This window comes from Podospora pseudopauciseta (assembly GCF_035222475.1).
Source record: "Podospora pseudopauciseta strain CBS 411.78 chromosome 2 map unlocalized CBS411.78m_2, whole genome shotgun sequence".
Lineage (NCBI taxonomy): Eukaryota > Fungi > Ascomycota > Sordariomycetes > Sordariales > Podosporaceae > Podospora > Podospora pseudopauciseta.
The window spans coordinates 569,537-594,024 of NW_026946663.1; the positions used below are offsets into that span (position 1 = coordinate 569,537).

General features: G+C 50.3%; 7 protein-coding genes across 7 annotated transcripts; 2 read left to right on the plus strand and 5 right to left on the minus strand.

The window, feature by feature from the left end:
- Nucleotides 1–5,576: 5,576 nt before the first annotated feature.
- Nucleotides 5,577–5,783, minus strand: QC763_201235 (uncharacterized protein; the record flags this gene model as incomplete). The annotated part of the gene is made up of 1 exon (XM_062909158.1): nucleotides 5,577–5,783. The coding sequence occupies one exon, from the start codon at nucleotides 5,781–5,783 to the stop codon at nucleotides 5,577–5,579; it is 207 nt and encodes a 68-aa protein (XP_062767916.1).
- Nucleotides 5,784–7,506: 1,723 nt separating this feature from the next.
- Nucleotides 7,507–8,319, minus strand: QC763_201240 (uncharacterized protein; the record flags this gene model as incomplete). The annotated part of the gene is made up of 1 exon (XM_062909159.1): nucleotides 7,507–8,319. The coding sequence occupies one exon, from the start codon at nucleotides 8,317–8,319 to the stop codon at nucleotides 7,507–7,509; it is 813 nt and encodes a 270-aa protein (XP_062767917.1).
- Nucleotides 8,320–11,459: 3,140 nt separating this feature from the next.
- On the minus strand, nucleotides 11,460–12,861 carry YHC1 (U1 small nuclear ribonucleoprotein C). Its single transcript, XM_062909160.1, has 3 exons — nucleotides 12,699–12,861; nucleotides 12,542–12,649; nucleotides 11,460–12,486 (listed from the first exon to the last, which is right to left on the minus strand). The coding sequence occupies exons 1-3, from the start codon at nucleotides 12,706–12,708 to the stop codon at nucleotides 11,948–11,950; spliced, it is 657 nt and encodes a 218-aa protein (XP_062767918.1). The 5' UTR covers nucleotides 12,709–12,861; the 3' UTR covers nucleotides 11,460–11,947.
- Nucleotides 12,862–12,982: 121 nt separating this feature from the next.
- Nucleotides 12,983–13,967, plus strand: ERV25 (vesicle coat component; the record flags this gene model as incomplete). Its single annotated transcript, XM_062909161.1, has 3 exons — nucleotides 12,983–13,534; nucleotides 13,588–13,891; nucleotides 13,949–13,967. Exons 1-3 carry the CDS (start codon nucleotides 13,000–13,002, stop codon nucleotides 13,965–13,967), a joined length of 858 nt encoding a protein of 285 aa, XP_062767919.1. The 5' UTR covers nucleotides 12,983–12,999.
- Nucleotides 13,968–14,481: 514 nt separating this feature from the next.
- Nucleotides 14,482–15,721, plus strand: emi5 (Succinate dehydrogenase assembly factor 2 mitochondrial; the record flags this gene model as incomplete). The annotated part of the gene is made up of 2 exons (XM_062909162.1): nucleotides 14,482–14,707; nucleotides 14,763–15,721. 2 exons carry the CDS (start codon nucleotides 14,482–14,484, stop codon nucleotides 15,218–15,220), a joined length of 684 nt encoding a protein of 227 aa, XP_062767920.1. The 3' UTR covers nucleotides 15,221–15,721.
- Nucleotides 15,722–16,132: 411 nt separating this feature from the next.
- QC763_201270 (uncharacterized protein) lies at nucleotides 16,133–18,032 on the minus strand (the record flags this gene model as incomplete). Its single annotated transcript, XM_062909163.1, has 3 exons — nucleotides 16,133–16,604; nucleotides 16,670–16,835; nucleotides 16,895–18,032. The coding sequence occupies 3 exons, from the start codon at nucleotides 18,030–18,032 to the stop codon at nucleotides 16,133–16,135; spliced, it is 1,776 nt and encodes a 591-aa protein (XP_062767921.1).
- An 894-nt stretch (nucleotides 18,033–18,926) lies between these two features.
- Nucleotides 18,927–23,846, minus strand: SKO1 (Transcription factor). Its single transcript, XM_062909164.1, has 3 exons — nucleotides 21,540–23,846; nucleotides 20,223–21,459; nucleotides 18,927–20,161 (listed from the first exon to the last, which is right to left on the minus strand). The coding sequence occupies exons 1-3, from the start codon at nucleotides 21,622–21,624 to the stop codon at nucleotides 19,819–19,821; spliced, it is 1,665 nt and encodes a 554-aa protein (XP_062767922.1). The 5' UTR covers nucleotides 21,625–23,846; the 3' UTR covers nucleotides 18,927–19,818.
- Nucleotides 23,847–24,488: the final 642 nt, after the last annotated feature.

Here is a 24,488-nt window from a genome sequence, read left to right on the forward strand (position 1 = left end):
TATATTATATAAATATTAATATATCCTTTAATAGCTTCGCGATTTTAATATTAATAACCTTTTTACCTTTTTAATACTCTTTTTAGCTTTTATATAAAAGCTTTATAGGCTATAATATATTTTATAAAATAGTAATTCCGTATTTACTATATTACTTCTTTAATATTATTTATTTAGTAAGTCCTTACGTAAGACCTTTACCTTTAGCGACTTCCGTAATAATTTTTATAGCGATCTATATTATTTAATCCTATAATATTTATATTTAAAAATTTCTTTCTTCGTACTTTACCTTTAGCCTTTTTAGTATTTCCTTTACTTCCTAAAACTCTCTATTTTTCTATCCGGCGTACTAATTAAAGTTTTTCTCGGAGCTTATTACTCCGCCTTATTAATACTTAATAGTTATTACTTTTATAACCTTCGGTCCTTTCGATATAATAATTAATACGATTTTCTTTTTTTATTTAAGCCGTTTAAATACTTTATAATCCTTTTTAAAGTATTTTACTTTACCGTAATTAAAATATTTAAGGTTATCTTTATTTTAACCTCGGCCTTACGGCCTTTATTACTATATAGTATCGACGTTTATCGGTCCTAAGTATATAGTGCCGGAGTAGTTAATACTAAGGTATTTCCGCTTATATTTATTATTAAAGTAATTACTATTAAAGTATTTTCTATAACTATTACCGTAACTACCTCTATTATTACCTCTTTTTTTCTTTATACGATATTTAAACTATTAATTATCGATTTATATAGCTATAATAATATATTTATTAATAATATCGGGCTTCGACTCTTTATATAATTTATTTTTTACTTTATCTTTAAAGTTATAGTAAAAGAATTATATTAACCCTTTATCGTTAATAACGTTACGTAGGCTATCGATTTTAAACTAAGCCGCGTAGTCGGCTATTAAGCGCGTTTAGCGTAAACTTAAAAATCTATTTTACGTACGCTTTACTTTATTATACTTTTTAAATACTTTTTTAAGCTTAGCTTTAAAGGTACGATAGCTTTTAAAATATTTTATAATAATTTTCTTTTAGTTTTCCGGCTTTTATTTATAGTAATCGTCGAGGATAAGCTCGAACTATACGAGAGCCTTATCTTTAAGCTTAATAGCCACGAAGATTATTTTTAATTTTTCGTTAGTAAATTAGTTTAGGTATTAACGAAAATAAATTTTAAATTAAATTAAAAATCCTTTAAGCTTTACCTTTTCTCCTTTATAACGCTTTAGTACCGGGAACTTAATAATCGACTTAAATGTAATCGAGATAGCGAAAATCTACTCCCGGGTCTATTAAGCCTTATCTTCGAGCTCTTTAAGACGCTTAATAACCTACTTTACGGTAAAGGGTATTGAAATGGTGAGAAAACACACAAACCAACCACAACACCACAAATATATCCTCAACAGGGTGTATGAATGAGCGCACCTCCGTGACAGTAGCTCGCTCGCAGGCCGCACTCCACGTAGGACAAAGAAAAGACTCTATGGGCTCGCAGACCACATAATAAGCACCTGATCGGCCTGATCAGAGGGCCAGCATTGCCTGCACGCGTGCAAGGCACAAAAATATGAAGAAATAAAAGTCGATGATCTGTCTAAAACAGAATGTCCGAAGCAGACCGCTTATATACATGACCCCTGAACCTCCGAATCCTCCGAGAGCCCCACTTCCTTACTCAAACCCTCAGGCCTGTGGCCGCACCCCAAACCAGTATAGGTCTAATAGAAAGTCCTTCGGCGCTTAGACTAAGCGGGATGCCTCCTATTTAAATATTTTTAGGTCCGGCTATAATAGTAAAAAAACGCCTTTAACTTATTTATAATAAAGTTAAAGTAAGTATATAACGTATAACGAACTCCTATCTAGAATCTCTAAAAGAGATATTAGTTAAAAATACTTTTAAATAATCTTAATTCGGTATAGCTAAATAGTATATAATAATAGCTTATTTTAATTATAATAGTTTAATATTAACGATTATAACTTATATTATATATTACGGAACTATCTATTTATACTAGCTAGTTCCTCCGTATATATAGACCTTAGAACCTTAAGGTACTCGCCCTACTATAGCCTCGATTACTCCTAGCACATTACATTCCGCAATATGCTCGTCGTGCTATACCTCTGATTACCCCTAGCATATTGCATCCTGTAGACTGCTCGTGAGCCTTAGCACTATAGCACTTTTGTCTATGCCTAATTGGCCGTCTCCTAACTTCCTTAATGATTAGTTAGGCGCCCCGCGTCCTACATGTAGCGTAGCTTGCTGTTGGTTTAACTATGACACTGTTACACGGCTGCTTTTAAACATCAAGTAACGCTGACTGCATAGCTAAGCCTTTAGCATAAACTTATAATTTGACTTTTAAAAGTCTTAATTTAAGTTAAACAAACTTAAACAGACTTAAACAGATTTAAATAGACATTAATAGGCATTGAAAACTAAAATTAACAATCTAATCTAAGCTTAAAATAAATTTAAAAAAAGACATTAAATGTTAGGCTAGTAGCCTAAGCAAGTCACTAGCTGTAAAAAAAAAGCTAAAAGCTAGAAATTAATTGATGTTACAGCTTGATAGGTAAGTTTTAAGATAAGCAATAGTTATACTATATTAATTGATTTAATTATAAGCTAAAGAAAAAAAAAGAGAGGAAATCCTAACAGTGCCTGCAAAAGCAGAGCTTTTTGATAAAGCAAAGCTTTACTACTTGCTCTCGCTCCCAGAGTCCCACATGTTCCACGTAGCCCGCACGTGCCTAGTATCCATCAGTCCGTCAGTGTCAAGCCTGTGCCGTGACAGTTAACAGAATAGTTATTGTTAAAATATAGCTTTTGTTTGTGGATTTTACAGTGTATCTGAGCCCTGTATATTACAGGGCCTTAGAGGCAATACGATGTCTTGAATCAGCAGTGTTTAGGGACTGCGGTTACCGGAGCGGAGGCTCGGCCTCCGGAAGCAATCCGAGGTCCCGGAAGGCCGAGCGTTAAGGCCGGTGCCCTGCAGTGGTCAAACGGTAGCGGCAACGTGGCCTGTAACGTGGCCCCTAACCTTATATTTGGTTAGCGCATTTAGCGGGCCTTCGGGGCCGGGAAACGCGCGTTCAGGCCCGGGAACGGAGCCACCCTCGGGGAGCAAGTAAGAGGCCGATGGCCTATAAGACCTCTGCCTCACACCCTATCCACTATGGTATTTTTTAGTCTACAAGGTTCAATCAATATACTGGCTCACCACACTCATCAGTGCCTCATAAGCCTATGTTACCGTGATTCTCTTCTATATATTACAGGGCGCCGCCCCTGTAATCCTCCTTCCTTCAGTGCCACGGCAACTGTCGAATGCTGCAGTCAAAGTCTTCTTTATTCTCAGTATACTACGCCGATAGCTATTTGAGCCTATATTTACAGGCCTCAATAGCACCTATTTCAACAAGAAATAAAAAAAAAATTAGACGAAAATTTGTAAAGTTTTCTGTATTTATAGTTATTGCTCTAATTACTGTGCAAAAGTAATGCTATTCCTATAATCGCTGCTGCCAAACGTGGAAACATCAACATATTTAGTGGGGAAAAAACCTATCACTATACTTACCGCCGCCAAAAATGAGGATATGATGATACTCGCCGCCGCCAAAAGTGAAGCTATTCCCCGCACTTGCGGCCGCGAAAAAAAATCATCTTGATGCATACGTCTCTAAACAGTGTTCTTAAAATGCATATACAACTAAAGAGACAGCAAGAAGCATAAACTCATCCCCAAACTTACCGTCGCAGAAACTGAATCCATCGCTATACTCACCATTACCAAAAGTGAGTCTATTATTATTCAACCGTTATAAGTTAAAAATCAACACCCTCGTCGCTGCCAAAAGCGAAGTTGTCATCACACTCGCTGCCGCCAAAAGTGAAGTGATCATCACACTTACTGTCGCAAGCTAAAAATCGCCACTGTCGCTGCCATCGAAAGTGAAGCCATCACCACATTCGCCGCCGCCAAAAGGGAGGATGGCCATATCTGCCAGGCATGCCATGTTCATCATGCCTGCCATGTTGCCATGCCTGCCATGTTCGTCATGTTCGCCATATTCGCCATGCTTGCATGCTTGTCATGTCCGCCATGTTCGCCATGCCTGCCATGCCTGCCATGCTTGCCTACCTCCCATACCTCCCATACCTCCCATACCTCCCATACCTCCCATACCTCCCATATTTGCCATATTCACTATAATTGCCTTGCTCGCCATGTTGGCCATACTCTCCATGCTTTCCATACTCTCCATACTCTCCATACTCTCCATACTCTCCATACTCTCCATACTCTCCATACTCTCCATACTCTCCATACTCTCCATACTCTCCATACTCTCCATACTCTCCATGATCTCCATGCTCCATGCTCACCGTGCTCACCATGCTCACCATGCTCACCATGCTCACCATACTCATCGTGTTCACCGTGTTCACCATGACTGCCATGCTTGCCATGTTCATCATATTTACCATTTTTGCCATTTTTGCCATCCTCGCCATGTTCAATTGCACCTCTTCCCACAGCCCTTCCTGCCGCCCCCAGCACACTTTTCAGGCCCTTGCCAATCGCAATCAAACCTGCCAGCCATTGGCAGGTGGCCTGCAATGGCGGCATTGTGCGAAAACGGCCCACAAACCCCCGCACTTCGTCATCGTGAAGCCTGAAAACCTCAACACCAGCCGTTATTGGCGAAGTTTTATGGGATGAGGTTGCACAAAGCGAGGCGTCTGATGTATTTAAACCGAAAAAACGTTTTGTGCGATATTTGGCGGCCTTCACCGGGCCGGAGGGCTAAAATGCAGCCATTTAGGGGCGAGTGATGGCCGGTGAGAGAGACCGGATGGAATTGACGGCGACGAGGTCACCCACAGAGTGCGGTCCAGTGAGGCGGTACGGTTAGGAAATGCAGCGGGCGTGCCCTCTTCCTCTCCCTCTTCCTCTCCCTCTTCCTCTCCCTCTTCCTCTCCCTCTTCCTCTCCCTCTTCCTCTCCCTCTTCCTCTCCCTCTTCCTCTTCCTCACACACACTCTCTCTCTCCCTCTTCCCACACATCCACACACTCCTTCACACACACACTCCTTCACACACACACTCCTTCACACACACTCCTTCACACACACACTCCTTCACACACACTCCTTCACACACACATTCTTTCACACATGCCACCCCCAGCCTCTCCTCTATTAGGTGTGCCCCATTGCCGTCGTTCCCCCCTCCCTGAACGCTCTCCACTGTGCCCAGGTCTCTCTCTCCCTATCGCCCGCTGACAATTCCTGGCACGTCGTGGTGCACCAGAGCCACAGAACCACGCCGCTCTCCTCAAAGAGGTATGCCCCCTTCCAACACCGTTGTTCCCCTCTCCCCCGCGGGCCCCAGTGTGCCCTGAACGCCGGCTCCAATTCCCCTTCAATTGGCTTCACATCCCCTTCAATTTACCCTCAAAACCAGCATCAAATCCCCCTCCAAATGGCAGTCAACGGGCGTGTAATTTGACACCAATTCCTTGCAGTTCAACCAACCCACAAGCCTCTCTCCCCCTCGTCGAATGAAGCGGCCGGGGCCCTCGTCATCATGGGCAGCGAGGGAACAAAGCGTGAGGGGGTCGGGCAGGTGGCCAGAGAGAACGGGGGAGGGAATGCCGGCGGTGCGGTGACGGCTCCCGGCGATGAGGTGACGATTCCCGGCGGCCACGTTGGCAAGAGCCACCAACAACACATCCGGGGCCGGCACGCGCCCCTTGACGGCACCCCGGAGGCTCTTGCGAGCCTCACCAAGAAAGCTCCCGCGGAGGCGGCAAAGGGGGAGGTGAATGGGGAGGTAGCCAACGCCATGATTTAGGGGGATGTGTGGGGGTGATCGTGGGCGGTGTGTGCTCTTTTTTTGGCGCGTTGATTTGATATCTGACTGGCCTATAGAGGCTTGCTATCAGAGGTGAACTGGGAACGGTGGAGATAGCGTTGATTTTGGCGTTCATATCGCGTTGAATTTGATATTGTGAAGTTCTTTTGGCATGTTGTTGAGCGTGAGCCCTCCTCCATGTGGGTGAGCCTCCCCTGTGTGGGTGTGCCTTGCCCGTGTGCGTGCCTCCTTCATGTGCGTGTGGCCCCTCCAGTTATATCAACCCCCCATGTGTGTATGCTGCCTTTATGTTTGCGCCCATGCTTTCTTCATGTATGGGCCTTCTCCACGTGTGTATGCCGTCCCCATGTGTGTGCCCATGCCCTCTCCATGTGCGTGTCCGTACCTTCTTTATGTGTGTGCCATGCCCTCTTCATGTGTGTGAGGCCATGCCCTGTCTATGTGTGTGGCCATGCCGTCTCCATGTGTGCATGCCCTCTCTGTGGGCATATGCCGCCTCCAGTGTTCACGCCTTCTCCACGTGTATTCCCACGCCTTACGAACGTGTGCGTGCCGCCTCCATATTGGTGCCCATGCCTTATCCATGTGCATGTACCTTCGCGTGGGTTCCATGTGTCACAATCGATAAGATCACAATCACAACTGATAAGGACTAATCGATAAACTCATAATTGATAGTACCAACTCTAGTAGTAGCATATAGGGATGTATATTGAGCAAAGGGATAGAGCCCATAAATATGCACATAAAGCAAATATAAGGTATCTTCATCAAGTGAAACAAGCTGAATTCAACAGTCATCCAACCCGCTATCTTGTCTTGTGCTATGCTAAAACCCGGGAGGCAGGTTTATTCCATGCCCAATCTCTCAAAGAGAGAGAGATATCTGAAACTGCCCTAAGAATACACAATGAAGGTCTCAAACATTGAGTTGGTAATAGCCCGCTCCAGGACAGCACATCCCAGAATGCCATTACATTGCCAATTGCTTCACATCCATCCCCTGATGAAGCAAGAAAATAATCCTTCCCCACAAGCTATGCTTGTTATTATTGTGCCAGAGCTAGACCAGAACCTACTCTCACTCTCACCAGGAGAGAAGAGCAGACAAGGGTGCTCCGACGGTTGACAGAAGCGGTAAGGAACGCAAGAGATATTATATCTCGAGGGGGTGGCAGCATCACACAATGAAGTGGTGCTTGGCCTGCCCTCCTCCCAGATCGACACACAGAATCTCGAACCAGTCGCGACCCCGGGTCTGGGAGGGAAGGGCATCAGGTTGTGTGAGAGCTTGAGTGTGTATTTCAACAAACAGCATCAAACAAAGTGAGCGTACAGCTTTTCATTAGTCATTAATCATCATGTCCTCAAAAGTGAGGGACGCGAATGTTAACGATAGCGAATAAAGCCTCGTGTTTGTGGTGTGTGGAGGGATCCTGGCTAGGTGTGCCGACCTCAAAGCGGATAAAAATCAACGCCAAGGTCTTATTAAGGCAACATCCAACAAGCAAGTCCTTTGTCTTCCTTCAAAGAGTAAAAAAAAAGGCAGCAAGTCTACCCCTAGACATTGGGCCCGGGCATTTATCGGCGGACGACGATGCCGTTGCGGCGGGAGCTGCGCTCAACGTACTCTTGCTCGTCCTCGGAAGAGGAGCACGAGTCCTCGTAGCCGCAGCGAGAACCGCCGCAGTCGAGACGGACGCGCTCACCTTTGCGGGTGATGCCGTAGCGCTCGCAGGTGCACGAGGAGCAGTCTGAGGATGGGGTGCTGTAGCCGGACGACGACGAGGAGTTGTCGGAGCGGTACGAGAGCGAGGAGCCGACAGAGGAGACGGGAGAGACGGAAGCGCCAAAGTCGGTGATGATGTCCTCGGCGTCGTAGTCGTAGATGCCGGTGGCAGCAAAGTGGCTGGAGAGCTCATCCTCGTCAAAGTCGCCGTCCAAGATGTGGCGGGTAGCGTGGGGAGCTACGGGCTTGGGGGCCTTGATCTGGGACATGGAGAGAGGGCGACCCTTGGGGATGTCGGAGCTGACGGAGTGGCGCGAGGAAGACTTGCGGGAAGAGGACTTGCTGGAAGAGGAAGACTTGGAGGAAGACTTGGGGACGTCAAGGATGTTGAGGGCACGGCCGGTGGTGGGCTCAACGGTGGACTCCTCGGAGGGGTTGTGCGAGACGTGGTACCCATCGATCATGTAGTAGTACCAGTATCTTTGGCCGGCTTGAAGTGTGGTGGGCTGGAAGCGGAAGGTACCCTTCCATGTGCCGGACTTGGAGGAAGTCTTGTCCTTAGAGAGCGGGAGTTGGCCGGAGTAGTTGTCCCAGGAGCCGAGGAGATGGACGGTCTTGACACCGGAGGAAACACGGAGGTTGAATGAAAGCTGAATGGCGGACATTTTGAATGTGAGGCTGAAATAAACACGAGATGCTGATAATTAAACCGTCCCGAGAGAAAATAGCTTCGCGCTGTAAGGCGAGGCGAGCAAGTAAACCAATAGTTGTTTTTGAGGGTATTCGGAGGTGGCGATTAGGAAGTAGCTAGGACCAGCAAAGCTACAATATTTTGATTTTTTTGTGTATTAGTTGAATTAACAGAGCACAGCTCCGTGTAGAGGGGGAGGGTAAAGAAAGGGGGAGGAGGGGAAAAACAAAAACTGGTTTATTGTTTTTGAGGGCTTGCTGAAGAAGAGAAGAAGAAGGACAGGAAAAGAGGGTGAGGCCAGGGCCTTATATCATCTGGCGCCGAGTTGAACGAGAGGCGCACAACCAAGGGAGGATGGGCGGGACAAGAAGCCATCGGCCCAGTTTGAGAGACCACAGCATGGGGCGCATGGCCCCCAGCGAGCACTACAGATTGCCGGCCGAGGTGGTGATGGAGGGCCGAAGCCAATGAGAAAGAGGATTGGCGGATAGAGGCAGGGCCATGCCTGCTGCTGTGTTCACAGTCGATATCACCCAGCTCGCAGAGTGCTACTGCACTGTGGGCGGCTAACACCAGCGGGACGTTGTCGGTGGTGATGGGAATCTTTTTTGGGAAACTCACAAGAGAGACAGAGAACATGAGAGACAGGAAATGCCCCGCACTTGTCAATCATCCAAGCTAGACAGCTTTAGGAATAGTCCGGCGTCTAAATCCTGGTCATCATTGACCAATCAGGTGTTACATTTCCAGATCACACACAGCTCATGCGGACGACGGCAGAGTCAGCCAATAATCGACACTGTCGCTACCCGCAAACCTGCGCGGTGCATGATGCGGCCGAGCATCTCATCATCAACTCTCAGGACATTTTGTGAGTGGCTGCCCCTTTCGAGAATCAACCGTTGGAGCGAGAGGCTGGCCTTCCATCGCAGGATTACCTCCGAGTCCTACCCCACGAAGCATTGGCGTTGATGTCAAGGCAAATCACCATCTTGATATTCCCTCTGTATGCATCTCGCTGCAGCCTGCAAGCATGGGGACAATCTTTGCAGTAGGTGGCTGTCATCTTGTGGAGAGAGGCGGCCGCGGATTGGGCCGATAATCTGGCTTCTCACAGTTCACATGCCGGGTAAAGTCCTGAGCTGAATGTGCAGGTCATGATCGGGCTGGACCATCAAGAAGCATGCTGGAAGCCGTGGATTCTATGGCTCTGGGTTCTCTCGGACAATTCCACCATCAACAACGCCGCCACAACGGCACATCGCTTCTTGGGGAAAGGCCATGGAAGCCGACTGCCGACTTCTTGGACACCTCTATCCGATGTCTGGCTTGGTGGATCTGCTCGCTTGCGCTTGTCGAGCTGGTCGTCCGGTAAAAGCGCTCATCCTCGCATGTATTGCGTATAATATTCAGACGAGGAGAGCTAATGCATGCAAGCAATCAGCTTGCCTTCTAGCTCAGCAGTAGCAGCCTAGCATTGGCGGGTATGAGGCATCATGATCACATCTCCACAGGAAGGAGGGTGGATTCCTGGACGTAAGAATGTGATATCGAGCTGCAAGAGACGATGTGCCAATGGCTTGCCGTGCACATAATAGCCGCCTCAGCTCTGCATGGGTTGGTCCGTACACCCATCCCGGTTCACCCATTACTTCACCTACCTTTAACTTATTTGGAAATGGGGTTATAGACACCAGAAGCTCGGAAAAGGCTAGGATTACAAACACAGAAAGCTCAGACTGTGTCTATAATCCTAGCCTTTTCTGTGTATAGTCTGAGCTATGATATTTTATTCCTGGCTTTGTCTGCGTATGATCTGAGCATTCTAAAGACAAGTTTGGGTCATATCAAGCTCAGGTTGAAAGAAGAAAGCGTGGATTACTATAGAATAAAAGACTTATTTACCTTGGATAAAAAAGAGCGGTAAATTCGGGCTGCAGGTAGTTTTATTCTCATTATTGAAAGGCCATCTACATTTGCTGAAGTATCGACAAGGTAAATCTTTTGACCCGAGGGCCTTACCTAGATTATTGAGAGTGAAGCTATCACCATGAGTTCATAATATGAGCTGTATGAGGCTATAATCTGAGCTGTATGAGGCTAATCTGAGCAATATAGTTTAAACAATAGTATAAAGTCCAAGCTACCTCTATCGACTTCCGGTAATTGATATATCTACAGTCAAAGCTACATGCCTTATGTCAACATTCTAGTAAAGGAATTCACATCCACCTTATCTACCTGCTTATCCAGGTATATCAACACACACTAAACAGATCCCAGCTATAAACGGCAACTTCACTATACACACTCTTCAACGCTTAGTCACCCATGCTCGTTGCGCGTCTTGTTCCAAGATCTATAGTCATCCCCAGGCTTCCTAAAATGTATTACTTAACAGAAGATTTTGCCGTCTACCTTCGAAGAAGCAAGCTATGTGCGGTGATGGGTGATGCGGTTGAACCATGACGGCTCGCAACACTGTTCACCACTACATGGTTTTTCCACATAATGACCCACCGCATCTCCCTCTACCACAATAGTCTCACTCCCCACATAACTCCCCACCACACACAGCTACTCCCCATGTCTCACCACACCCACCCGCATATCTCCTAGCTCTGACATCCACCACGTGTGGCAGCATCATATCTACAATAATACCCGGTAAAAATGTATAAGAGCTACAGCTATAATGTCTAAAAACAACATTTACAGTCCTAGATTAACTCCAAAATAAAAAATGCAAAGCTCAGATCAGGTCTAGATATATGACACACAAAGTTTGGATCAAGTTCAAAGTAACATGCTAAAGCTTAGGCAAGTCTGGAAATAAGATATACCAAATCTACCTAGATAAACTCCAACATATGATACAAGGCTCAGGTTAAGTCAAAAGAAAGATATATAAAGCTTGGATTAAGCGGGAAAACAAGAGTTTGAAACTTGGAACCAGTCTAGTAATAAGACATACACAGCTTAGATAAGGCTTCGATCAAATCCAGAGATAAGACGTACCAAGCTTAGATTAAGTCCATAAATCAGACACCCAACGCTCAGATTTAGCTCATATTAAGTCCACTATAAGCTTGGATCAAATGGTCGAGCAAAAAACGCCTGAGGATGACTAGATATTCCTAAGTGCGGGTTGCATTTGTCTCCGCTTTGGGTCTTCTCTCTTCACTGCCTCTGCTTCCTATCTTCCCTACTTCAACCTCTCTCTCTTTGAGACCTCTGGGTATCTTTTTCAACGCTTCTCTCCATCTCCCCAAACCTCTCTGCTTTAGCACCCCTTTACTCATCTTCTCAGGTTACTACTCTGCGGTCCATTGTAGCCTTCGTTATCCACAGCAATGCCTTCTTTTAATGCCGTTGCCTGGATGCTTAAACGCATAAACTCGATATCTTGACGGTGTGATCCATTGATATTCATATCGTGCGCTTCCTTGGTATCTTCTCTTCAAGCCACTTGCTTATAACTGATCGTTTCCGCTGATGTTACACGCATGCTCGCAACTTAAGGAGACTTATGAGTGCCTTTCGTTGATCCATATCTCATTTTACCGCTCTCTGTGACACTACCTACATTTCATTTCCACACTCTACTGTCTGCCACCACCCGGGAACCCACCCGCTCCTGGAGGAGGGAAAGGCGGGAACTGCCCTCCCGGCGGTGGGAATGGCATACCACCCGGTGGAGGGAAAGCCCCTGGAGGGGGCACCGCTCCGTTTGGTGGTGGGAAAGGTGGCATGCCGCCACCAGGAGGAGGCGGGAAAGCAGCACCAGCTCCTCCAGGTGGGAAAGGTGGAAGCGGGAAGGGAGGTGCCCCGCCGGCAGGGGAAGCCGAATTTGGCGCACCTGGGAAGGGAAATGGCGGCGGAAATGGAGGGGCGTTGGCACCACCTGGGGCGCCAGGGAACGGAGGTGGGAACGGAGGAGCGCCTGGTGCACCGGGGAAGGCACCGGGGAAGCCTGGGGGTGGCATGCCTGGGAAGCCTGCGCCGGGAGGAGGGAAGGGGTTGGAGCCGAATCCGCCGGGTTGATTTTGTGGCAGCATGGGATTGGCGTGGGCTTGGCCTTCGGCGGCGTAGGAGTTGGTAATGGAGTCGATGACGGACTGGGCCTTTTCGTGACCGATTTCTGTGAGGAGCGGTTAGCCAAGAACGGCGGCAGCGCAGGCAACAGAGAGACTTACGTTGGTAGTAATCGACAACGTTGCGGAGATGGTTGCGACCGCTGTTGTGGGCCTTGCGCACGCTCATGGAGTCGTGCGTGAGGTAGACATCGCAATAATCGCAAAAGACTGGAGAGTGTGTTAGCAGCGTCTCGATGTTTGCCCACGGTAAACGTACATTTTGGCATTTTGCCTGTGGTGTGGCTATGCGCGGATAATTTCGGATGTAGTTTTGATCAAAAAAGGAGAGGTTGATCGGAAAGCTGCTTTGCGCTCGTGGTTGTGGGTGGAAATCGATGGTGGTGTAGTGGTTGATGGTCGCGGTGCAGTGGATGTTCAAGGAAACAGTTCCAGTTTCGCGAGGCTGAGAAATCTGGACGCGGATTGTGAGCAGGGGTTGGGCGCAAGCCCGAGTGGAGGCCAAGCAAGGCTGATCCACAAAAGCTTTTTCTCTGGGGACTGGGCTTCTGATTGGCTGCATGGCCACGGTACCCTTGCTCTGGGCTCCAAGGGGGAAGGCGACAGATTGCCATTTTATCGAAGCTCCAGTGGAACGTGCAGCGCTCCCCCGTTGTGCCAGCTGTATTGACTTGAACTCACCACCGACGACGCCAACATCTTCATCTCCCTCCTTGCCGACGACAGCTCACTCGATATACTCAGACACACAGACAATGGTTTACGTACGGTCGGTGCTACAGAATGTCTGCAGCGCGCTGCTCCTGCTGGCAATGGGCACCGAGGGCCTGAAGTTCGACATCCAGGCGGGCAGCGGACACGACAGTCTTTCGAGGAGATGCATTCGGAACTTTGTCGCCAAGGATATGTTGGTGGTGGTTACGGCTATTGTGGATGGATACAAGGGCGATGGCATGCAACTGAATATGCACATTATGGACGCGGCAGGGAACGAGTACGGCAAGCCCAAGGACATTGCTGGCGAGCAACGCACCGTCTTCACCTCCCATGCCGACGCTGCTTTCGACGTGTGCTTTGAGAACATTCTCACAGGGAGTGCGTCAACCAACCTTTGATCCTCAGGGACCCCGCTAACTCTTGACCAACAGACAAATACGTCCAGAACCCCAACCGTCACGTCGAGCTCGACATTGACATTGGTGCCGACGCCAAGGACTGGGCTGCCGTCCAGGCCAGCGAGAAGCTGAAGCCCGTAGAAACCGAGCTGCGCAGAATCGAGGAGATGGTGGGCGAGATTGTCAGCGAGATGGACTACCTCCGCCACCGCGAGCAGAAGCTTAGAGACACCAACGAGAGCACCAACAACCGTGTGAAGTGGTTTGGTTTCCTCACAACATTCTTGCTGGTTGGGTTGTGGGCCTGGCAAATCATGTACCTGCGGGCGTACTTCAGGTGTGTCTCCCCTGAATTTTGCTTAATTTGGAAGCAATCGCTAACACTGGTGTACAGGTCGAAGCATCTTATTTAATGAACTACCGGGGATTGGGGCTGGGCTGCTGGACTCGTTGGCTTTTTACATGGAGAAACTAAGGAGTTTAAACTACTACTACCTATTACTGAACAAGGCGGCGCGGGCGAGCACGGAATTATGACATATCGTACCTAGTGTATATGGATCTCAAAGGCGGGATATTTTTTTTTTTGGGGGGCAGGGCACATTGATGCATTGAATGTACAGTATCAATGTGTGTGTATGATTGATGTCTTTTCTGATCCCAAACAAAAGTTGTAAAAAGAATAAAATAATACAAATAAGGTAAACATAGACCGGCAAGACCCGGCAGACGGGACGGAGCTTGATGACACAGCAGCTTTCGGCCTCGGCAGTCGATCACCCGCCAAGCTAACTTTTGGTCGGTCCGGGTCCGGTCTACAACGGTCTTTTTTGCCATCGTCATTGTTGCCTCTTTAACTTTTGATATTTCAGCAAAAATCACCCTCTCGTCGACATTCGATTGTCAACAGCAACCCCCAACATCACGATGGCCTCCCTCCGTCCAGCAACCCGCGCCCTGCGCGCCGCCATCCGTCCCACCACTTCAGTCCTCAGAACCGCCCGCCCCTTCAGCTCGTCCAAGTCCTCCCCCGACCCGGGCTCCCTCCCAAACCACGAACTCGACGTCGGCGAGCTCCAGGGCGCAAAGTTCAAGATTGAGCCTTTGCGTAGAGTAGGCGAAGAGCCAGACGTCATGCGCGCCCGTCTTCTCTGTTCGTCATCCCCCCATCCCCTCCTCCCCCTTCACCTTTCTCTAACAATCACCAGACCAATCCCGCAAACGCGGCACCCTCGAATCCGACCTCCTCCTCTCCACCTTCGCCGCCTCCCACCTCCCCAAGATGACCCCCGCCCAACTCTCCGAATACGACCGCTTCCTCGACGAAAACGACTGGGACATTTACTACTGGGCCACCCAGCCCAACGTCTCCCTTCCCTCCGGCCAAACCCCCCCCTTGGAGGACAGAGCAGTGCACGAGTCCCCCCGACCCGGGGAGTGGGCGCAGACGGTGGGGACGTTCAAGCCCGCGTACCGGCCTGTGCCCAAGAGGTGGGAGGGGAGTGAGATTCTGGCTTTGTTGAGGGAGCATGTCCGGGTTAGGAGGGGTGATCAATCGGAGCAGGTGAAGGAGGAGCTGGGGCATCATGGGGAGGAGGGGCACAGGCATAAGGAGGTGGAGAGGAAGGGGATGGGGTTTATGCCTAGTTTGGATGAGTCGAGGTGAAAGGGGTAGGTGGAATTTCGGGAGAAGGGGGGGTTCCTGTTTGGGTGTAAAACAAACCGAAATAAAGAAGGGGGATAAAATGTAACAGTATGGGTTGTAAGATCACGTCTGGATATGCAGGAATGGGTACCACTCCCGAAAACGGCAGTGGTATATCGGTTGGTTGCGTTTAAGCTCTAAGATATGGTCTACACATACCCCCAACCTTCTCTACGAGAAAGAACGTGCATTAAAAATGGAGGACATGGTATACCATCAAGGTGGGAAGACGTCAGTCAGTCAGCTAGCAGCGCAAAAGGGGCATCAAGAACTGCAGCAGGCTCCAAAGAGAACCAGCCCTGACCCGACAGTTCATCCCAATTGACTGACGTTGCCATGGATAATTCCAGGGGCATTTGACATATCCAACTCAGTTTTATCGACATATCCAGACGGTAGATAGGCTGGCTGGGTTCACCAAGCAGTATATACCTCACATAACGCAGACACGTCCAAAACCAGCTCAACTCTTTCCTCTCTCTCTCTCTCTTCTTAAATTTAAACATCACCCCCACAAAACACCACAACCACTTCCCCCCCATATGCAAAGGTAAATTGACATGCTTATTTCCCTTCCCCCCCACCCCTTTCCCCGAGGCACGCAATGCGAAAAAGGGTTAAGTAACACCAACCAACCACCACCTAGGTTAAAAAACAACAAAAAAAGCAGCGGGATATCTCTCAGAGAACAATAAAACAGACCCCCCCTTAGTTTGGCCCCCCCACCAGAAACGCCCAAGTAACCCCCTTCTTTCTCCCCTCAAAAAAAAAAACAGTTTTAAATAAAAGAACAAGTCATTGTCGTTCTTCCCCCTCCTCCTCCTCCTCCTCCTCCTCCTCCTCCCGTTTGACTCGGACATCCTCAAAAGGAACCTACCCCCCCTCAGGCAATATCCTCCCCAAACTCCTCAGCACCTCCCAAACCCCCACCCCCCGTGTCCCCACCCTTTCCTTCTCCCTCTCCTCCCGTTCCCTCAACCTCTCCGCCCCCAACCTCAAAACCTGATCCGCCTCCCGCCCCGCAGTTTCAACTCTCATGTCAAACTTGTGAACCCTGTCCGCCAGCACATCAACCTCAAACTCGAGCTCCTGATGCACATTCTGCAGCCTTGACCTGACCTGCCTCTTCCAGCTGCCAAAACTCGTCTCCGGACTGGTCAGGAAAGTCAACATTTTCGTTTCTTCCTCCGACAACAAATTGGGGTCTGGCAACGGGGCTTTTCTCGGGTCGGGCTGCGGGGGAGCGTCAGGGTTGTCTGGTGGGGGGGCTGAGAGGGGGTATATCGGGTCGAGTGTGGGTAATGGTTTCGCGATGGCCTGCCAGGCTTTTTTGACTTCTTTTAATCTACATCACCACAGTTAGTCTTCTCTTGGGGATAACGGAAATGAGGGGGTGGGGGGGAAACAAACCTTTTTATCCTCTCCTCCATCTCCTCAATCTTCCTGTCATAATCCTCGTTCCTCGGGTTCGGTTTCAACACCACCGGCGGCTTTGGCGCTTCTTCCCGTGAGAACCAATCCGAAAACTCCGACACTGAGGAAAAGTCCTTCAAGATCTGGTCTTGTATCGCTCTCGCTATAATTCCAAATTAGCATCCCCAATTCCATATATATCTCCAAAGAAAGAAAACTCACCTCCCAAAACAGCACTATTCCCCTTCCCACCCCTAGGCTTCTCACTAAGCGCCCTCTCCCCGCACCAAATCAATAACTGCTTCATCCTCCTCGGCTCGCTCAACCCCTCGGCCGAAATATATTTGTAGAAATCCTTCGGATCAACCTCCCGATGTGGTAACGCGCTCTGCCCATTATCAATCAACGAGCTCGCCCTCCTCCCTCTCATGCCCAGTGAACTCCTCCTCCCTCCAGACGCTCCCCCCTTTTTTCGAAACTCTTTATTCCTGTTTTGAATAGGCGTGTCGCTGAAAGGTAGGGAGATCATCTGTGAAGCGGCGCCAGAGGGGTGTTCTGCTTGGGGTGTGCCGTTGGTCATAGGGTGGTCATGATCACGGTGGTGCTTGTGTCGCTGGTCCTGTGCTTCATCCTCTTCCTCCTCCTCCGGAATCCCCTCTATTAACTGCCTCCGCTGCGCTTCCTCTCTTGCTTTCTTGTCGGCATTCGACTCCCTCCCTTTCCTCCTCGTCTTCGCCTTGGGCATAACCGGCTCCTCATCTTGTACTGGTTGGGGCGCCGCCTGAGCAGCTGCACTAGACCTCCTTTTTGACGTCCTCCTCGGTAAAACCTGCTGCTGCGGCTGTACTGGTAACGGCGGTGGAGGCGCAAACTGTTGCGCCGGAGAGGAAGCGCGCTTTTTCGAACTATTCTTTGGTGGTCTTCCAACCTTCTTCGCGGTAGACATTTTCGGCAATGGCAATTCCGGCTCCGGCTCTGGCTCAGGTGGTGGTGGTGGTGGTGCTGGTGCTGGCGTAGTCTTCACCCTCTTGGACCCACGCGTAAACAAAAAGTCGCCATCCTGCTCGTCGTACACTGCCGGGGCTGCTGCTGCGGATGAACCCTTGGAGTCAGCGTCATTCTTTCTCTTTTTCCTCCCCGTCGCCGGCGCGGGCGCGTGTTGTTGTTGTTGTTGTGAAAATGCCGCCGACTCGTTGATAACCGCGGCAGGCGCAGCAGTCCTCTTCCTCCTCTTGAACTCCGGCTCTTCTGGTTCTGGCGACGACGTACCCGCGAGGCGTTTACTCTTCCGACGCTCAGGCTGGTGGTGGCTCATGCTCAAGACTTGTAGCGGCTGGCGGGTCCGTACGAGAGTAGTCATGGATGTCGGTGATGGCGGGGCGGGCGGCGCATCAAGGGCGGCGCATCAAGGGCGGCTTGCTTCTTGTTCTGAACGGAAGAGGAGGGGAACTTTGTGAAGTCGTTGATTTTTTTTTCTTTCTCCTCCCCTTGCGGTTTCGGTCGGTTGGTGATGTTTTTGCGACGTGGGGCAAAATTAGAATCCCGACAAGGCAAAAAAGTGTCGGTTTGGGCGCGTCGTCGTCGTCGGTGGCAGGACCAATTCCACTTTTGTTAAGTTGATAGTTTGCGAGATTTGGGGCGGGCGGGCAGAAAGCCAAGCGGGCGGTCAGACAAGAACGCGTCGAAGGTACGTCGCTGAGCGGGCGGCCGAACCCGATCACCCCCCAAGCTGTGTGTTTCGCGTTTTATCCACCAGGGGTGGCTCCAGCTTTCGAGCTCCGGTTGCCGTCTTCGTCGTCGTCGTCGTCGTCGTCGGGAGGAGGCGACGATATCGTGCGAATAGTACACTACAGAATAGTGATGCTGTATCGGGAGTCGCGTACCGGTCGTCAACGTCCCAAGTGGGTTGCTTTTGCTGTCAATCGCGACGGGAAGCTGCGCCCACCGGTTTGTTTACCCGCAGTCTACACTCAGAATTGCGGCTGCCGGAGTGCACGGACCACTCCCTTTGCTACGACGTCAACTCCATGCCCCCACCGCCAGCGAGGCCACAATTTATTGCCGTCAAAACTGATCGTGTGAGCTACATCAGCGGCTGGTAAGTGATGGCATTGTCAAGAATTTACCTTTGGGATACAAATACATGTTCTTGGTAGCCCTAAGTGTTTTTTCACCCGCTTCAAAACTTCCACCGGTTTTGTCAAACGCTCTCAGATGGACAATTCGAGTTACAAGATTATCACAATGCATACGGAGTAATCCAGAAACCACCTTGGACATACGAATGCCATCATCTTCGAACAGAGTAAGTATAATCTTGAAGGTTTATTGCTCCCTTGGCTATGCTAATCGATGTCCTCATTGCTATCGCATGGCTCATTTGACATCCGTCCCCTGGCATGAGCGATAACTATCTTGATATAAGAAGCTAGATGCAACCAACCTGCCGCTCCCCCTCTAAAGGACGGAGTGGGCAGCCAGCGAGAGAAAAGATGAACAAAAACAAATACCCCATACATACCAGTACACCAGTTCATCGTCAACCATCCGCCCATCTGCCCAGCTTTAGGCCGAGGCATCCAAAAATTTCCTTGTCCTTGTTCGCAAACTGGCAAAGACCACGAGAAAAGGACAACAGGCCACCGGCATGTCCATGCCGTGGTGCCCATCGCCTTCAACCCACGCCGCGCAGGCCTTTTATCCCGCCAACGCCCTCATAATCCCACCCACCGAGAAAGCGAAGAAACTAAAGTATCGATAAACAGCAAATGACCCCATAGGAAAAACGCCAAAACGCCCTTTTGATGTATACCCATGTTGTTGCTGATTACATACAGGGTAAGGGACCGAAGTGCCTATCACCCGGTCCCTCACCATACCGGCTGTGCGTGCTGCCCCCATTTCAGGAGACAAGCCCCGCGGCCTATTCACTATACACCCACGTTTGCCTCCAAAATTGACAAGTCCTCGACAAAGTCATCACCGCCGGCCGGGGAAAGATATGCCGTATCAGGCGGGCCATGAGGAGGAGAAAATCCAAGACCATATGTTGCTCTGAACACTTGGACTGGTGACGATGCCGAAGCTGTCGCTATGCCCGGGGCTGGCAACAATGCCGCTTCCGGATTCGCAACGTTTCGATCGTTCTATGAGAAACGGCGACCACCGGTGTGGGCAGCCATCACCGGTTGGCTGGGCGGCATCCCACCAGCCATTTGGTAAGCGGCCATCTGGGGATTGTATTCCAGTGGTGGTGGTGGGATGTAACCTGCGTGGATGCCTTGTTGTTGCTGTTGTTGTTGATGTTGCGACTGTGTTACTGGGCAGTCTTTGTGTGCAAGTAACAACGTCTTCAGGTTAACAACTTCTTCACGAAGGACGCTAATCTGATGGGTGAGGTTCTCGTTTTCTTGGCTGAACTCCTCAACCTTGCTTTGAAGATTAGCTAGCCACTGCTTCTTACGCTGACGACACTTGAGTGCAGCAACCCTGTGTTACACTGTTAATGTTACCGTAACAGACAAAACCAAGACAAAAGCCAAGCACATACCTGTTGCGCTCAAGGAAATTCTTCCTCTTCTCCTCGTCTGTCATCTTGGTCTTGGTGCCGTCTTTGTTGATATGATGATCCTCATCATCAGAGTGATCGTCATAGTCTGGCTGCTGCGAGGGTGGAGGACCACCGTTTGTCTTCGCTTTTTTATTGGCCGGCCCTTTGGCAGCAGGGCCATCATCGGCCTTTCTGCGAGTGCCAGCAGCACTGGTCGACCCTCTCTTCCCCTTGGCACGGGTCACGGGACGCGCCTGTTCGCTCTCATCAGACATGGCGCTGCCAGTCTCACTAACACCACGTGCTGAGCTTCCTCCAATCGACGAGTTGCCATTCATCTGGGGAGAAGTGTTGATGGGTTGGACAGCGGGAGCAGGTTGTTGATTGGAATGCACATGAACCTGGGCAGGCGGAACTGCCGTGTACTGAGACGGGGGTGGAGGCTGTGTTCCGTTACGTGCCTGGGCCAACATGTACAACCCGTTCGCCGCGTCGTTGTCGTGTGTATCATAGGAATTTGTGGGAGGCTTCACTTCAGCCTTCAAGCTCGACCCATTGCTCATTTCTTGGGGCGCAGAGGTGACGGCAGGAGGAGGTGGTTGTTGGACCTGGATGGGCTCGCGCTTGGCCTGAACACTCAGAGCAGTGCGGTGGAAGTCAAGCGTACTAGGGGTTTGCACGCCGGCAGTAAGGCCAGCAAAGAGAGCCGTGTTGGGACTTGGGGCCGGGAACATAGACCCGCTGCCCCCGGGAGTGAGACCGGTCCTCAGAGAAGACTCGTTGGGGGTTGGGAAGCCGCCTCGGATGTGATGAGTATCACTGAAATAATCATTTGTCGGCCCCGACAACATGGCCGGACTGAGAGGGCCCGTCCTGAGGGAACCTGGCCAGCCGAAGGGAGTAGCACCCGTGCCGGGAAGGAGTGACGACGGCGAGGTGAGAGCCGCGACAGATGGAAGCTTAGTCCCCCCGGGGGTCTCGGGGGCGCCGCCGCCAAAGGACTGCTCAAAGGGGTTCGGCTCGAGGCTCAACAAAGCCGCGCCGACGCCGGGGGGGTTCGAAAAGTAGTCGGGCGAGTTGGTGCCGGCTTGCTGTTGATTGTTCTGCTGCTGATTGGGACGGGGCGGAGGCGCGAGCGGCTTGGTGGCTTCCGCATTGGATGATGACGATGGTTCGGTGGTGGTGGTGGCGGTGGCAGACTTCAAGGGGCCGTCATTTTTGGCGTCGGATTGCGTGTCTGTTTTTTTCAAAAAAAAAAAAAAGTGTCGGCAACGACATTCGTTCATCAAGACAACGCAGCAGAAAGATGCCACTTACCTTGTCGCGGTGGGGATGCTTTCTTGCTGGACTGTTTGGGCGACTTGGACTCACCTCGGCCAGCGGCTCCAGTGGACAACCCCATGATGTCAATCAAAATCTTGCGGCGCCTTGCTGCTGCAGCTGTGCTTGCCTTCGCAGAAAAAGACTGAGCAAAGGGGAAAAGCGACGACTATGAGGTCACTTGGTCTTCAAACCCATAAAAAAGGGCTGCGACGCTACTCTGCAGCGCTCCAGGACACTGTCGGCTTCGAGAATAGTTACGTAGTGTGTCGCGACGTGGTGCTTTGCGTGCGGGTGTGGGTGTGTGTGCGGAAAGAGAAATGGGACAAGACCGGGAATGGGGAGCGACGTCAGGTATGACGTTGGAGGAGGAAGATGGCGCAAGGTGAAATAAAAAATAATGGGGTCGCTAATGTGTGGTCCGGGGGCAGCACCCACTGGGTCCGTGTCCATGAAAGGAAGAAACTCTGTCCGGGCGGGACCGCTCTCTTGTCAGTTCAGCCACCAACTGCCTTCGACACTGCAACTGTCTTGCTTCTCCAGGTCAGATATCTTCGAGGTGACAGGTTGCTTCGCTTTCTTTTTGCTTTTGAAAATACCAAGGCAGTGAGATAATCGATAATAGAATAGCCTGACCAAAGAGACGAGACTGGGCAGTCCTCGGAATCCATTACAAAGCAGGTTCTTACACGTCAACTTCCAGACTGCCCCCTTTTTCTGCCCCCCCACACACACCTTGCGTGCTTTGCATGCCCTTCAAAAAATATACCGAACCGCACTTTGAGGGAAAGCTAGCTACCGTGCTACCTACTTTTGCCTCTCCCGGTCTTTGGAGCGACTCGCTGACCGTACCGAGGCGAGGAACATTAGCCATCACTCCCACGGCCCGCATGTCTTGCAGTTATGATCCAGCCATGCGTGAATATCAACGGTGAGGCGCCCGGTACCTTTTTGATTTTTTTCTATCACGAATTACTCTTGATACCACTAACACTCGATACCAGGTGACAAAAAACCGAGCAACACCTCGTGCTGATAACCATCATACGGCTTGGAGCCGGGTCTTGCATAAGTCCTGGCCACAGAAAAGGACGTGGTGGAGCGGTGGGGCTTCTGCTTCACTGTGCTCGCACGGCTCGACCGTGTCTTTGACTTCGCGTGAGGATTTCCACCCTTGGCACTGCACCTCCGGCGGAAGAGGAAAGGAAAGCACGCAACGGGTGCCCGTTCCAGCGAGCAGTCTTCAAATTGCCATTCTGCTCAGACCTTTGTTTTGACAATGTCCGTTTTTGCCATGTTTCCCATATCTCCGGGATGGATATATCTCTTTTCGATGATCCTGTCAAACCTCGGATTCTTTTACGCCTACTCATTCTTGTCAGTCGGTCTTGTCGTGTCAAACACAGCAGAACTCGACAGGCCCGAGATGCTGGTCCTATGAACTGGTCTCTTCGATCGATCCTTCTCCTTCAGGCCTTGCAGTGTCGATCAAAGGTCTAGATGCTTTGGCCGGCAGCCGGGGAAGATGCCCGGCACGACCAGCTTTCACCAGATATCCAATATTCGGCCATGTCTGCCGAGCGCTTCCAGCGTTCGAGACCCGGCTGTGCGGGCATAACCATGTCATTTCTGACCGAAAAGACGGCCGGAGATGGTGTGTGGTTAACAAAACGGAAGCAACAGCAACCAGCAACCAGCAAATCAATACAATCCTTCGCCAACGGTGAGGTGACAGAGAATCCAAAGAATGGCATGGATGGAACCATCTCAAGAGGTCGGAAACAAATTGAGGGAGGTGGGGCATGTGTGGCGAATTGGTTGTTTCTGTCGAATCACCTGCCAGCGTTTGCTTTCTCCCCTCATCAGGCAAGGTCCCCGCCCTTTGGTTTGGTGCCGGGCTGCAAATGGAGGAACATTGCGTCAGGCGCTATGGACCGGTGCAATCTGGCGGGATTGAAGAATCCCCCAGTGTTCTTTTTCCCCACTGCTCAACCAGCATGCTGCCAGCATTCCCCGGCCGCCGAGTTTTTGCATTTCTCTCTCGCTTTTTTGAATCTCTTCTCGAGAAGAAGCTGCAAGAGAGAGTTCATCGAGATCTCGGAAGACGATCGACATCCCCTCCAGGTGCCAGACGGGATCGGTTGGCTGACGCTCTTTTGCGTTGTCTGACCACAAAGGAAACGGACAGGGATGCCAGTGGGTGTCCGACCGTTTCTCCTAGCGATGACGTAACTTTGAGGTTGGAATGTTGTCTCAAGCCATGTTACTCGGCCATTGCCCGCACTGTGGGATCAAGTCTCTCCGTCTCCCACCATCTGCTCTTTCGAGTCGTGTGCTCACACTTGAATTCCTTCCGTCTCCCTCAGCGACTGCCCGCACCCGAACTCTTTTCATTGTTCTTCACCCAGTGATGACTTTTTTCGTGCTGGAATGTGTAGGAAAAGAGTCGCGTGCTGACATCACCATACCAGGCAAAGCTGACCCCTATGACGCACTAGACAGCCGGCTGCACAATGGAAAACACAAGGCGCCACCTGGCTCGCGCAGTCAAGAGGCACGGGCGGGTTCCACTGGTCAACCACACAACCAGGTTTGCAGAAGACGCGCCCAATGGCTGAAGAGAACATTTCAGCGAAAATTCGAGAACGGGGCCTTGCACTTGCAGCCAGAAGCAAGCACCATTACACAGCAGGACCAAGCTCTGCAACCATCCTCTTTTCGCTCAACCACCTTCCGAACAACCTTTCCCACGCTCAACACGTTCCAGGAAGATTCCCACCAGAGAGGAGGGCCACAGGGCCCTGAAAAAAGCTGTGGACAGCCCTGGGATTCCCCCGGACGGCTGATGACATCGCTAACCTTTTTCAGGCCATCATGGCAACAAGCCATTGGCGGTTGACATAGCGCCTGTGGGGGAAGGCAGCATTGGAGACAACGGCCGACTCC